At 35.7% G+C, this 14,216-nt stretch overlaps 1 protein-coding gene across 1 annotated transcript in view; it reads left to right on the top strand.

Moving 5' to 3' along the window:
- CDH2 (cadherin 2) overlaps window positions 1–11,964 on the top strand; it is a 144,313-nt gene extending 132,349 nt beyond the window's left edge. The window contains exons 15-16 of the mRNA XM_026699259.2: window positions 8,313–8,477; window positions 10,524–11,964. Of these exons, the coding sequence (XP_026555044.1) occupies window positions 8,313–8,477; window positions 10,524–10,730 (372 nt within the window). The 3' untranslated portion in view covers window positions 10,731–11,964. The remainder of the gene's footprint in view (window positions 1–8,312; window positions 8,478–10,523) is intronic.
- Window positions 11,965–14,216: the final 2,252 nt, after the last annotated feature.

Here is a 14,216-nt window from a genome sequence, read left to right as displayed (position 1 = left end):
ATTTTTAAATTCAGATCTTGATACTTTGTGATCTTCTCCAACACTTCATCTTCTATTCTACTATCCCTTGTATTCACACTTTCTTCTTTTCAACCATAGTTATATCTGTGATTATGAGCCAAGACTTTATCACTCTTTATTCAGAAATCCACAGTATTTTAATCTTCTCACTTTCAGTCACCTTTTTTCTTTTTCTTTTTTAATTTTTAATAATATTTTATTGAACAAACCAGTTAAAGACATTGAATGTAGTGAAGTCGGTTTGACATAACTTTTGGTCAGTATTGCATAGATACATATTTTCCTATATACATTTATTCTAATATATACATATATATATATGCATTTGTTTGCTCATATATTATATTTTCCAACATCATTGGTCCTGTTTTCATCTGATACATTCATTTACCCTCTCAGCAACTCCTTTCCCAACTTAAGACCTTCCTTTCTGCTCCCACCAGTGATAGAATCTGTCTCAATTGCGTAATATGCCGACTCGTCTTTATTTTTCATCTCTCAAGTTAGCTTATCCATTTTCAGTCACCTTTTCAACTACACGTTCCCACCAATTTTGCATTACTGGTACATGAACAGTTTTTCAAACATTACATTGTCATTCTGCTTTTTGTGCAATTTGCAAATGAAATGGAATTTGAAACATTTGATGATTTTTCAATTCTGGCCTTAAATTTTATTAGTTCCAATAGCTTGCTCTTGAAATGGTATTATGGTTTGTTACACAATCAGCCAGATATTTAGATTGGATTTAACATCTTTATCCATCTCTTGAGTACTTCCCAAGGACTTGGGATAGGCAGATGTTTATGTTTGATAGTGTTAAACGTATCATTGCAGGAAGTCAGTTGTTCCAAGTAAACTTACCTTTTGTAATTGACTGATGGCAATGCAAGTTGTGCACAGTGGTGTTGCAGTTGTTTTGGGATTGAATGAATGAATGAATTCTTTATTGGCCAAGTGTGATTAGACACACAAGGAATTTGTCTTGGTGCATATGTTCTCAGTGTACATAAAAAGAAATGATACATTCATCAAGAATCAAAATGATAGTCATAGAGTACAAATAACCAATCAAATCATAATAGGAACAGTCAATATAAATTGTAAGGATACAAACAACAAAGTTACAGTCACAAGTGGGAGGGAATGGGTGATAGGAACAATGAGAGGATTAATAGTAATAGTAATGCAGACTTAGTAAATAGTTGGACAATGTTGAGGGAATTATTTGTTTAGCAGAGTGATGGTTTTTGTGTCTAGTTGTTCTGGTGTGCAGTGCTCTATAGCGCCGTTTTGAGAGTAGGAGTTGAAACAGTTTATGTCCAGGATGTGAGGGATGTGTAAGTATTTTCACAGCCCTCTTTTTGACTTGTGCAGTATATGTCAGTATATATATCAATAGAAGGAAGGTTGGTAGTAATTGTTTTTTCTGCAGTCCTAATTATCTTCTCAAGTCTGTGTCTTTCCTGTAGGGTTGCAGAACCAAACCAGACAGTTATAGAGGTGCAGATGATAGATTCAATAATTCCTCTGTAGAACTGTATCAGCAGCTCCTTGGGCAGTTTGAGTTTTCTGAGTTGGTGCAGAAAGAACATTCTTTGTTGTGCTTTTTTGATGATGTTTTTGATGTTAGGTGTCCATTTTAGGTCTTGACATATGGTAAAACCTAAAATTTGAAGATTTCTACTGTTGATACTGTGTTGTCTAGTATTGTAAGAGGTAGTGGTATGGGAGGATTTCTCATAAAGTCCAGCACCATTTCTACAGTTTTTTGAGGGTGTTCAGTTCCAGATTGTTCTGATCGCACCACGAGGCTAGTTGTTCAACCTCCCATTTGTATGCGGATCGCTTATCTCGAATGAGACCAATCACTGTTGTATCATCTGCAAGCTTCAGTAGTTTAACACAGGGGTCCCCAACCACCGGGCCCCGGACCAGTACCGGTCCGTGGATCATTTTGTACCAGGCCGCAAAGAATGAAAGTAGGGCCTACTTTGCTTGGGCACCACCATCTTGTTTCGACGGCGCTTGAGAAAGTGCTTCCGGGTGAGCTTGTCGGTCGTCAGTTGGAAAGCGGCATTTGGGTGCTGAAGGAATCCTCGTGCCTTAGTTTCGTTGAAGTGGGGGGTGGCTTCGAACGAAGAGCCGTCCCGATGGCAGAGTCTCGCGTTACTCAGGAGGAGATTAAGAAAGAGCCCGAAAAGCCCATCGACTGCGAGAAGGCACAAAGGAGGAGTTGAAGGTGGCAGGGAGAAGCGGGGGATGGCTGGCTGGCCGGTTGCTCAGCTCGCCTTGCCTTGGTCGTGCGTGCTGATGCCGGTACCGGTCCGTGGATCATTTTGTGCCGGGCCACAAAGGATGAATAATTGTGAAACTGGTCCCTGGTACAAAAAAGGTTGGGGACCACTGGTTTAACAGATGGATCGTTTGAGATGCAGTCATTGATATACGGAAGAGGAGTGGAGAGAGCACACAGCTCTCTTGGGGTGGGGTTTGTGCTAATTGTACAGGTATCTGATGTGATTCTGCCTAGCTTCACCTGCTGCTTCCTGTCTGTTAGGAACCCAAGGCACCTAATGCTATTGGTACTATCGTTGCTTTATTTTGCCACAGTCATTCTATTTCGGTTTACAGGTCTTTTATTTTGTTATCTTCTGCAGTTCTTTTCTCTTCTATTCTGATATTTTCAGGTACTGCCATGTCCATTCTCTAGATTTTTTTTGTTTTTTTTTATGGACAGTTAAGTATGGGATGTTATGTGACAGGTGTCAGTTTGAAATCTAAAAACCCAGATGACTTTTGTTTCTTCATTTTCTATACTATATTTTATGATTCAAGCAGTTCTTGCTTGCAGGCAAATGGCATTCCTTGCAGATCTTCTATTGCACCATTGTCGTTAATTTATCGTGCTGTTTGTAGTCAGTCTTTATAACATTTTTATAGCAGGTAACCAGGTTTCTTCTTTGCCGAGGCGGCATTTGCTGTATGTTGCTGTCTTCTCAATTCTGGCTTTGTACACATTGTTCTTAAGGCTTGGTCTTGTGCAGTCAGAATTAGCCCCTCTGTCTCTTTCTTCAACTTTCAACTAGCCATTTCCAGATCTTGCTGTTTTCTGCTTTGCCTGCTATTTTTTTAATGTACTGTTCATGTAATACTTTGCCTTTCCATGTCTCTTTTTTTTTCTTTATTTTGTCTTTCTTTTTGGCCAGTTTGGTTTCTACAGTACTCAGTAAGCCTTCCTAGTATACTAGCTTCAGTGCATCTTCTCCACTGTCCTTCAGATATTAATCCAATGTCATTTTTTTTCTTTTTCAACCATCTGATGTACTTGCAACATTTCATGCCCACCTATTTTCCTTGGTAAGTAGAGTCTGTCAACATCCTTGCAAGGATGAAGGTGTTTATAGTGTTTGTCCACACAATGAGGTCTTTGCTGCTTCCTGAGCTTGGTTATTTTCTTGCAGATGTTTCATTACAGAAATAGATAACATCATCAGTGCTGGCAGTGAAGTTCAGAGAGCACCAAGGATCCCACAATTCAATCCTGAGCTACACATTTTAACTTCTATTCATCCACATCCAGGGTCATGATGTTCTTTCCATAGATCATTTTGATTTCTTCAGTTTTCAATATTGTCTCCTGTGGATGATAAGGGTGATACATTTGTTCAGTCCAAACTCCATTGCAAAAACTTGTGAATAGAGAGTGTTAAGTAGCAATTCTATTTCAGTTGGCCTTTTCCAATACAGTTTCAGATCATTAAAGAAAAGGAGGTGGAATAGCCTGGTAGATATTTTTGATGTTTGATAGTCATGGCTTGACTTGTTCAGAATTACTGACTCAGTGCAATGCCAGAGTAGTGATGATGGTGAGTGTCCTTGAAAAAATTCCTCTCTTGATATTAACCTCTCCCAGTCTATAATTATCGACCAACAACTGTTGTCTTCCATTCTTCCATTAATCTTTGCACAAACTACTGACTTATAATATTTCCACGCACTTGATTATCCAATCATTGGCAGGGGGTCAAATGCATTCTAGTAATCATTACAAACTACACTCAGTTTGGTCTTCCTTCTCCTGCAGTTTTCCAAAAACATTTTGTTAATTAGGAACTGATATTTTTTATGGTTTGTCACAGTCAACTAGACTGGATTTGGCAATTTTATCCACCCAGCTAGTCCTTCCCAAAAATCTGTGATGTTACTATTAATGTATAATCAGGGTTGCTTTTCACATTTGTGGAAACCATGCCTGTAAATTACCACAACTGCTTATGTTTGAAAGCTGTCACTATGTTCTTCAAAAGAAACTGATTCCTTTCTCTGGAGCGGAAAAAATACAGGGCTTGTGATTACTTTGAATAGCTTTTTCCAACCTCCTTGTCAACATAATTTGATACTTTTGCAGGCAGACATAGTCATCAAATAACAAAGTTGGCTGCAAAACACCTGGGAGTACTAAACAGGAATAATAATTCCACTGTATTTTTTATTAGTGTAATCAAAGACAAAGGTGTATGTTTGTAAGGATGATGCAGAGCCATCAAAGCACATGGGATGCCAGTCATTGAGTCATTGTCTTAAAATTGATGCTTATGGCAGTACTTGACATTATCTAGGGTTAAGAATTTAAAAATTAGTAGAGAAGAGATAATTTTTTTCTCTTTCTATGAGCAACTTAAATGAAAATGCTTTTATTGGATTATTTCTTTTCCTTGGATAAAGGAGATTATCTAGATCCTTCTCAGTCATTGTTTAAACATGGGTATGAGGCAGAAATGGCATTGGTCATGCTTTTGGATGGAATGGGAGAGTACATCCATCCTTACTTTGCTTGATCTCTTGATAGTAATGTTCTCTATCTTTATATCAATCATTATATCCTGGATTAACTCTAAGGACTGGATAGCATAGTGTTGTGCTGCTTGACCTTCTTTCTCCAGGGTTAATTCCAATTAACAATAATTGGGGAGGAGAAGTCCCACTTCAGCCCCTAAGAGTCAGTGTTTTCACCTTTTCAGTTAAACTTGTATGACTGGGTAAGCTAATCCAGTACCATGATATCTAGTTGTACATATCTGTTCCTGGAGAATTAAACAATGCTGTGCATGTTGTCTGAAGGCTGTGAAAATCTGAATGGGGAAAAATAGGTTTCAGCTGAATTTTGGCAATACTGAGTGGCTTTTGGAAATTGAGATCCTTTAGTGCCTTCTTTGGTGCTAGATGGGTTTATACTGCCTAAAGACCTGGGCATCCTCATGGATTTACAATTCCTACTCAAGGAACAAATGGCAATCATGATTAGGAAGGCCTTTGCACAATTTCTATTGTGTATCAATAGCACCCATTCATAGATCTTCCCATTTGTAATATTCTGACGTGATCTATGTGGGCTTTCCCTTGATCATTCAGAACCTTCAACAGATGCAAAATATAGCAGCACGGGATGTTTTGTATATTCCACACTCTTCTCCACGAGCTGCATTGGTTACCAGTTTGTTTCCAGTCCAATTCCAGATGCTGGTTTTAAAATGCTACAGGGTATGGGTGTTTGGGTGATTTCTGTTCAATTGCATATTTCCATACCACCAGATATAGCAGAGAGAGCATGCTGTGGCTTTCATAAAATAATTGCTAAAAAGCAACAGGGATAGGTTTTTAAATACATGCTGTTAGGCCAGTGACCTTTTTATGGTAAATTTTCAGCTGTAATGCTATAGACTGAAGAATTCTTGCCATGTGTTTTTCTGTGCATGAATGAAAAATATAACATAAAATCCATGCCCATTGATCTCAGGGCCAAATCAAATTTCTTTTTGTATTCAACTAGACAATAAACTGAATATTTGTTTTTGGGGAAAAATAAAATATCAAATGTAGACTTAGAATTACAAATCACAAGTTCTTAATACAGTCTGTTTCTAAATAACAATAATCCACATAAATATATTTAGACTTTATAACACTAGAAAAGGTTTTAAAGTTGTATTTTTGTTCTTGTGGCTATAAATTATGTATTTGTAGATTCTATTGCATATCAAGTGGAAATATTTCTGACTACAGTGATTTCACTTCTTTAAATTGAGGAAACAAATTATTAGCATCAGATACTATTTTTTGAAAAGCACATAAACAAAAAAAAAATCAAGCCAAATTACTATTTTCATGGTAGACTAAGATTATGTTTTCAAAGCTGATTATGTTTTCAAATTCCTCTATTTTAACAACTTACCATATATAAAGGTAAACTTTTTTTAAAAAACACATAATCAAATTTTGTTGCCCTTCAGATATTTACATTGAGCAAATAGATGATCAGCTGGCTATTCATTAATCACTTCCCTTTGAATAATTCTCAAATCGGAATTCAACATGAGGATTAGAATCACCTGGGCATGTGTCTAACAGTAGAAGACTAAAGTATATCAGAAAACACAAAAACAGCAAATGAATGGAGATTAATTATTTTAGTCTTTCACAAGAATCTTCAGCATCCTATATCATGGTGCAAAACATTTATAAATTAGGAAGGTGCTCTTGCAATCTGAAGTGAGAAACATCAGATTGCCTTATCTGCTATTCAGTAGTCACGCTTATCAAGTTTTAATTTTATGTACAAAATGCAAACAAACCCTCCATTACTGTACTACCACTTCACTTTCATCATTGATTAATATCAAAGATGTTATAGCTGTGATGATAAACTCTGTAAAACAACTAAAAAGAAAACATTCTACTCTAGGCTTTTTCACCTCGGATTTTATGAGTTCTCTGTCATAAGAAATCTCAAAACACGTATCATTCCTAAAAGTACTGCCTTGCCAAACAGGTAAATTTCTAAAGTCTAGATGCTATAAACATTCGTTGCATCCAAGGAATTCCTGCTTATATAAGTTCCTCTATGTCATCTTCTAGTTATTTTAGCTGACAGTAAAGAGGCTGGAAATATTATCAGAATTTTCAGTTTCAGTTAGAATTTTAGAATTCTGTTATTTTCATAATTTTTTACTTATTTTAATTCCACCCAAGACACTTTTTCCTAACAAATTTTGCTTCAGGCTGCAGGCATGTTACAGGAACACAGAGCAATCCTTTAAAAAGCATTGCACATTAAAAAGGGAGTGCAAATACTGAACAGTATGATGATGATAATCAAGAATGGATCAAAATCAAATAGTCCTCATGCACAATAGATTTCTGATAGAGATATTCTTGAACTTTCCAGTAATATATTTCCTGACTAGGAATCCAAGTTTGTTAATGAAGTACTGCTTAAACCAGTGAGGATATGTCCAATTAAGAGTTTTACCTGATGGTTTTGTTTTGGTTTTTGTAGAAAGTCATTTTGTTTGGCAAATGTTCTAGTAAAATGGTTCTGATTTCATACTCTGTTTGAAACAGTTGTTTTCTACAGAGCTGCACCATTTTTTTCCAAAAGTAGTTTACCCATTTTTCAGGTGGTATAACCATAATAGTTTCTTATAGAGGATTCAGCTTTTAGGAGACAAATTAGAAAATAGGTTGTTATTCCATGAAGTCTTACACATCCTGGAGTCTGAAATGACCTCTATGTTCAAGAGAAAAATGGAAATTACTTAGTATGTGCTTCAGCTCTTCATACACAGGACATTCTACCCATCGCTCCAAGGGTACAGCAGACCTAGTTATTAAAGCTGTGCAAAACATTAGAAAGCAAAACTTCAAAAAGCATGTTAATACAAGTAAAGCACTGATAAGGTATCTTCTTAAAGCTGGAGTTAGAACAACCAAGAAATTTGATTCTTCCCTGCCCACCGGTTCTCCCCACCACCATCTGCCTCTCTGTAGTTTTCCTCACACCTGCTAGCTGATACAATCATGATTAAAACACTTGTTTAAAGTATTATGAGTTTTATTTGTTTATTTATCAAACTTGTGTGCAGCCCCTCTTATTGAAAGCAACACTGTTTGGAGGGTGGGGAATGGCAGCTGACGTTGTTTGAAATGCCTGCATTATAAAAGATAGAAATTAACCTCTATGAGTCTAAAAGGTAGTCTCAAAATGGGATGTGAGGATCCCAACACTTTTCAGAGTTCTGCAAATAAAATAAAATTTTAAAATTTCTTGAATTTTAATTTCTTAATATTGATAGAAACCAGCAAACATATAGACCAAAGTTCTTTGAATCCCTCAATCTTCTTTAAGAATATAAAAGGATCTTGAGACTAAAATGTTTGAGAACCACTTATCCAAACCAGGTTCTTGGACGAAAAAACAGGATATAAAAATATTTGTATATCATTTACAGGACTATGATTTAAGTCAGCTCCAGCAACCTGACACTTTAGAACCAGATGCCATCAAACCTGTTGGAATAAGGCGACTTGATGAAAGACCTATTCATGCAGAACCTCAATATCCAGTTAGATCAGCAGCTCCTCATCCTGGGGACATTGGAGACTTCATTAATGAGGTAAATTGAAAGCTGGAGAAGGAGGGAAAGCATATCCCTTTAGGACCTACTAGGCCCAATCTGTACTGATTTTGAACATCGTTAATATTTAAAGAATAATGGTTTTTAAGGAATTCTTGATAGTTACAATGTTGCAGATATAAATATGGCTTTTAAGTTCAAAGGTATTTAATTTATTTAAATGGAAAACAAATGAATCAATTAACTTTTCTGAATTGGTATTAGTCATACTATGAAAATATTTGTAGCTAAAGGTGAACTATGGAGTCCTTGATGCTCTCAGAACTTAGTTATTTCCTTGCAGACATTTCATTACCAAACCAGGTAACTTTATTAGTGACCAAGTTTTACCTGGTTACATCTCCAAGAAAATAGTGAAGCTTAGAGAGCACCAAGGACCCCAAAGAATAAGCATCTCTGAAGCAGGGGAAATAAAGGAGGAAAATGACACATATTTGATATCATAAAGATACTGCAACTTGTGAACTTAAATAAGGCTTCGTAATGCAAGAGTGTACCTGAATCATCACAAATGCCCATCATTTTCATAACACATGGTTTTATCAATGCACTACATTTTAGTACAGTTCAATACCTGCTGAATTTTCAATAGGTTGGGTTTGGGATCAATGATCTCTATTTGTCAATCAACAAATGGGAAATTGCATCAATAAATTATGTCATACTGGGTTTTTTTAACAACCAGGGGAGTGCTGCTTTTTCAAAATTAACTGAAATCTGTGAAATATTAATCTGTTCTTTTTTCAGTGTTCTAATGTTTAAACTTTTATACCACCTTTTATATCATATATACATCAGCTGTTTAGAACATGAAATGCACAAATTTTAGCTTTCCCATAATGCAGATTTTGAGTCTTTAGCCTTTGTAAAACTAGCTTTCAAGATTTTTTTCCCCTAACAGTTTTGCACATGGAAGTGCATTTTCTAGAATATTGAATTTTTTATAGTTTTATCCTATAAACTCAAATAGCATAAGAAATTGTACATCCTCCAAGGCCAGCCAGCAGTGGATACTGAACTAAGAGACCCTAGTTTTCCAGTTTGACAAAAGCTAAAAAATATTTTCACTGTAGCTGCTTTTAATACAATAGCAATTTCCTGTTTTAAAAAAACCTGAAGTTTATTTGCAAAGGCTTCAAACACATGGCCTGTGGGCCGGATGCATCATGCACTGTCCATGTCTGGTTTAGTAAAGGGAGAAAAAGTCCTTATACGTCACGTGACACTGCCATGACGATGTGAGTTTGATACCTCTGCTTTAGACTTACTGTAGATCCCAAGCAAGCCTTATCAATTACTAAAAAGTACAGAATTTAAATGACAAATTGCACTTAGGGGTTTTGTTGTTGTTTTTGCAGTATATCTTTGGAATATTTCTGAGATTTTTACTGATTTCTTTGTAGTCAATATCTTGAGAGTAAACAGATTTTTAAAAATCTTCTCAATTCTGTTCCAAAATTGTACTTTTTTTTAAAGTATGAAGGGAATTGACATGTGGACAGATGAAGCCTACTTCTTATTTGCATCTAATTTGTAAACTTAAACTTTAATTCTTCCTAGTTCTTGTTTAGTTTTCAATTTAAAAATTCAAGAGACACACAACAAGACTGCCATTTAACTCACAATGAATATTTCATGCCAGCTATTAATAATTTACCATGTGTTAAATAGCTAAAACTGTTGAACAAGATTGAAAGAATATTTTAAACTGGTGGACATTCATATTCACATGGCATTCTTTGACAGTACTTATTTATTCTTGTTGCGTAGACATAAAGGGTTCCAATCTTTTTAATAGTTAGAAATTATATAGAACAAGAGGCAGGAAGGATAAGCAAGTAATTATAGCTCTCCTTACACTTCAGTTATTCCTGGGCCTGCTGTTAATCCAGGCATTTTCTCATGGAGTAATCACTCAAGTTTGGATCTACATAATTCTACATAATTCACTACATAATGTGAGAAATGATTGAGGTAGTGTTCTTAATTTCTTTCTTATAGTTTTCTCCTCCTAATTGTTTACAGGGACTTAAAGCTGCAGACAACGACCCTACAGCTCCTCCATATGACTCTCTTCTAGTCTTTGACTATGAGGGAAGTGGTTCCACTGCTGGATCTTTGAGCTCCCTCAACTCTTCAAGTAGTGGTGGCGAGCAGGACTATGATTATCTAAATGACTGGGGTCCACGTTTCAAGAAACTTGCTGATATGTACGGGGGAGGTGATGACTGAATGCCATAGTGGCCAGCATTGCATTTGGACAAGTACAAACCTTTTCACTGGTATTCCCAACAAGCGTACAGAAGCTAGGCTTTAACTTTGTAGTCTACTCGCACAAGTGCTTGGTGAAGGCTTTGGCATAGGCTGCAAACCTATTTGGGCTCACTGGGAATATCAGTCATCCAATGCCGTTTGGAAAAAAAAAGGAAAACAACCAATTGAGCTCAGTTACACTTGAATTTTACAGTACAGAAGCACTGGGATTTTATGTGCCTTTTTGTACCTTTTTCAGATTGGAATTAATTTTATGTTTAAGGCTTTAAATGGTACTGATTTATGAAAAATGAAGAAAAATCACATTGGGGATGGGGAGAAAGTGCAGTCACCAATATGCTTCAACATGCTTTTGTTACATTGCATTGCTTTTATTAAAACAACAAAATTGAAAAAAACCTCATGGGAACATTTTGTTATTGGGGACATGTGGGGGAAGAAGGCCATGAAAAAAATGTACAATACTTCTAGTTTTAGATGCTAGGGTTTTTCACTAAAATTCTAAATCTTATGCAGCTGGTTGCAAATAAGGGAGTTTTCATATCACCAGTTTGTAGCAGAACTGATTTTCTTTTCGTATGATAGAATGTTTGACACATTTTGGTCTTAATCCATATACACATTTTTTTAAAGCATTTTCCAGTACTTTTTTTTCCCACTTCACTGTAAAAATGATATGTGTACATAATGTTTTATTAGCATAGTCTTTGGGAAGTGCTGAAACTTCCAAACATGTGTATGTATTATTTGGACTATGGATTCAGGTTTTTGCATGTTTATATCTTTTGTTATGGGTAAAGTATTTACAAACAGGTTGCAAACAAGTGACATTGATTCAATTGTTGAGCTGTAGTTAGAGTACTCAAGGTTTGAGTTTTTTAAATTAATTTTTGTTTGTTTTATTTGTTTGGGGTGGGCAAAAAGTTCTTAGCACAAATGTTTTACATAATTTGTACCAAAAACAAATAAACAAAACTGTGTGAGAGCGAGAGAAAGAAAGGGGAGAGAAAGTGAGAGAGACAGAAAGACTGAAAAGTCAAGGGGTAGCCTTACCCTTAATGGCTCGAGTAACTACACAGTATCTTAAACAACCAGAAAGATGTTTGACAACAGCTTTGCCTCTGTATTATGTACCAGAATATAAATGATACACCCCTGACCCCAATGTTCTGAATAAAATGCTAATTTTGGATCTTGTGACTGAATTGTATTTTTTTCCTATTTGAATAATCTGTATTTAAATTATAACTGTAACAACAACCATCACTTAATAGAAACTGCTAATAAAAATAATTAATGCTTCATTTATACTTGTCCCAAAAATCTAATGAATTCTAATTTGCTATAGGAATGACAATTTGTTATAAAAGGATGCCATAGTCAGAATAGAACATTCTATATTACAATCAATACATAGAGTTTCCTGAAGCATATAGATATTTGTCTCATTGAGAAAAAAGGGAAACCAACTATAGAGAACAAAAGTTACATAGTAATCAAGATGTTGAATCAGGATCTGGTTCAACTGTATCCCTAACCATGGAAGCCCCTATAATGACTTTGGGCCATCCATCAAGTGAGTTTCCAATCTATATCAGTTCAACAAAAAACATCTGGTTGTTAGGGGAAAAATTAAGAAATTTCAATTAAGTGGAAATGTTGGATTAAAACTCATAATAAACATACATGTATTTATACAACATATGGGTACTAGGTTTTAGTTAAATTTATATGAATACTACTACATCAGACATAAAACCAATAAAGGAATGCATGGGGGCTGTGCAAAAGTGTATGTGTTGTATTATGAAAAATGACATCTGGACCAGACTCCACTGAAAAAAGGAAAATGAAAACTTGAGAAAATCCCATTTATTTTACCACATAGTTCTGTGAATAATTCTGTCAATGAATAGGTTGCTTTTAAAAATGGGAAATAAATGAGAAGGTTTAGATGGAAAATTTGGAAATGTCATAACTTAATTTTACTTGACCATTTTTTTTCTTCTGTCTTATACATGTTTTATAAAGTGTGAATTTAATCTAATTTCACTAGTTTTTAATCAGAATCGCAAGGAATGTTTTCCTTAACATGTTAATATTTGAATCTCCTACAATTCAGAAATGAGATCATGGGATTGAAAGGACATCTGAAGGGAGAATCGGGTGAAGGATCAACTAGACCTTGTATAATTACAATTATATTATTTTTGAAACCATTAGAATGAATTTTTGGAATACTGTTTTCTGAAGTTCTGTAATTTTTAAAAGTTCCATAATTTTTATTAGACTCAAATATCTCCAGTTTTAAAATAGTAATGTAAAACTTAGTTTGGGTAATTTTTTTCCACCATGTGCAGATGCATACTGTTGCAAAGTTAATCAAAATAGCTGTTAATACTGTTTATAATAGAGTGAAATATGGTAAGAGCAATTTAAAATGAGATCAAAAATATATGCAAAAGAGGAAAACCAAACTAGTAACCAAAATCAGATTTATAAATGTAAGTTATAAGGCAAAATGACATCTTTGAGTAAATAGTGCAATTGAATGGTGTTTTTCCAGCATAACTGCATAAACCATTAATACAGTAATGACTTCTTTTATTTTGACTTCTCTAAATCACAATAAAATAGGAAATGTCACACATTATGGTGGAAGGACATGCATAACCAAAACTTGTACATCACTTAACAGCAGCGGTCGCCAACCAGTGGGCCGTGGCTGTGGCTCACTGGTGGGCCATGGGAAATTTTTGGTGGGCCGCAGAGAAATATCACCCCCAGAGCACACCCCCAAAGCAATTAATCCAGGCTGCGCAGAAACACAAGGTTACGCCTCCCACATGGCCCATGGGAACCCTCCCCGCCCACTCTTTATCCGGCAAACTTGCCTGTTAAATTGCTATTTTTCCGACCATCAGGTGTTCTATGCTGGGAGATTTAGATTAGTTAGGAAGCAGGAAATGGATTTCTTGCTTTCTAGCTAGTCTTTAGATCTTTGGCTCTGTTTTTAAGCACAGCTGAACCTCCCTTAGGACTGAAGGTTCTATTATTCAGTGCAGACTCAGGGGAAGCAAATTTGAGAGACTGAGCTAGCCAATGGCAGATAGATAGATCACTGAATGATTCTGTGAGCAACTCAATCTGCCTGCCTACTTTGTCTGATTTTGGGTAAAAGTTGCTCTTTTTTTAAATAAAAGAATTCAATAGTTATATAAATATTTATAATACTAACATACAAGCCATGCCTAGCCAGTCACTTGACCACTAAGCCACACCCACAAATTAGGCCACACCCACAGAACTAGTTAGTAGATTTAAAATTATGAGTTTGGTGGTCCCTGAGGTCCAAAAGGTTGGCGACCCCTGACTTACAGATACACATGGCTACCTACTGAATTGCCAGTATGTTTTAGATTGGCCATATGACAGGAATCCAAC

This window comes from Pseudonaja textilis, chromosome 3 (assembly GCF_049901715.1).
Source record: "Pseudonaja textilis isolate UNSWEBS1 chromosome 3, rPseTex1.2, whole genome shotgun sequence".
Lineage (NCBI taxonomy): Eukaryota > Metazoa > Chordata > Lepidosauria > Squamata > Elapidae > Pseudonaja > Pseudonaja textilis.
This window is presented reverse-complemented; position numbering and strand designations above follow the sequence as displayed.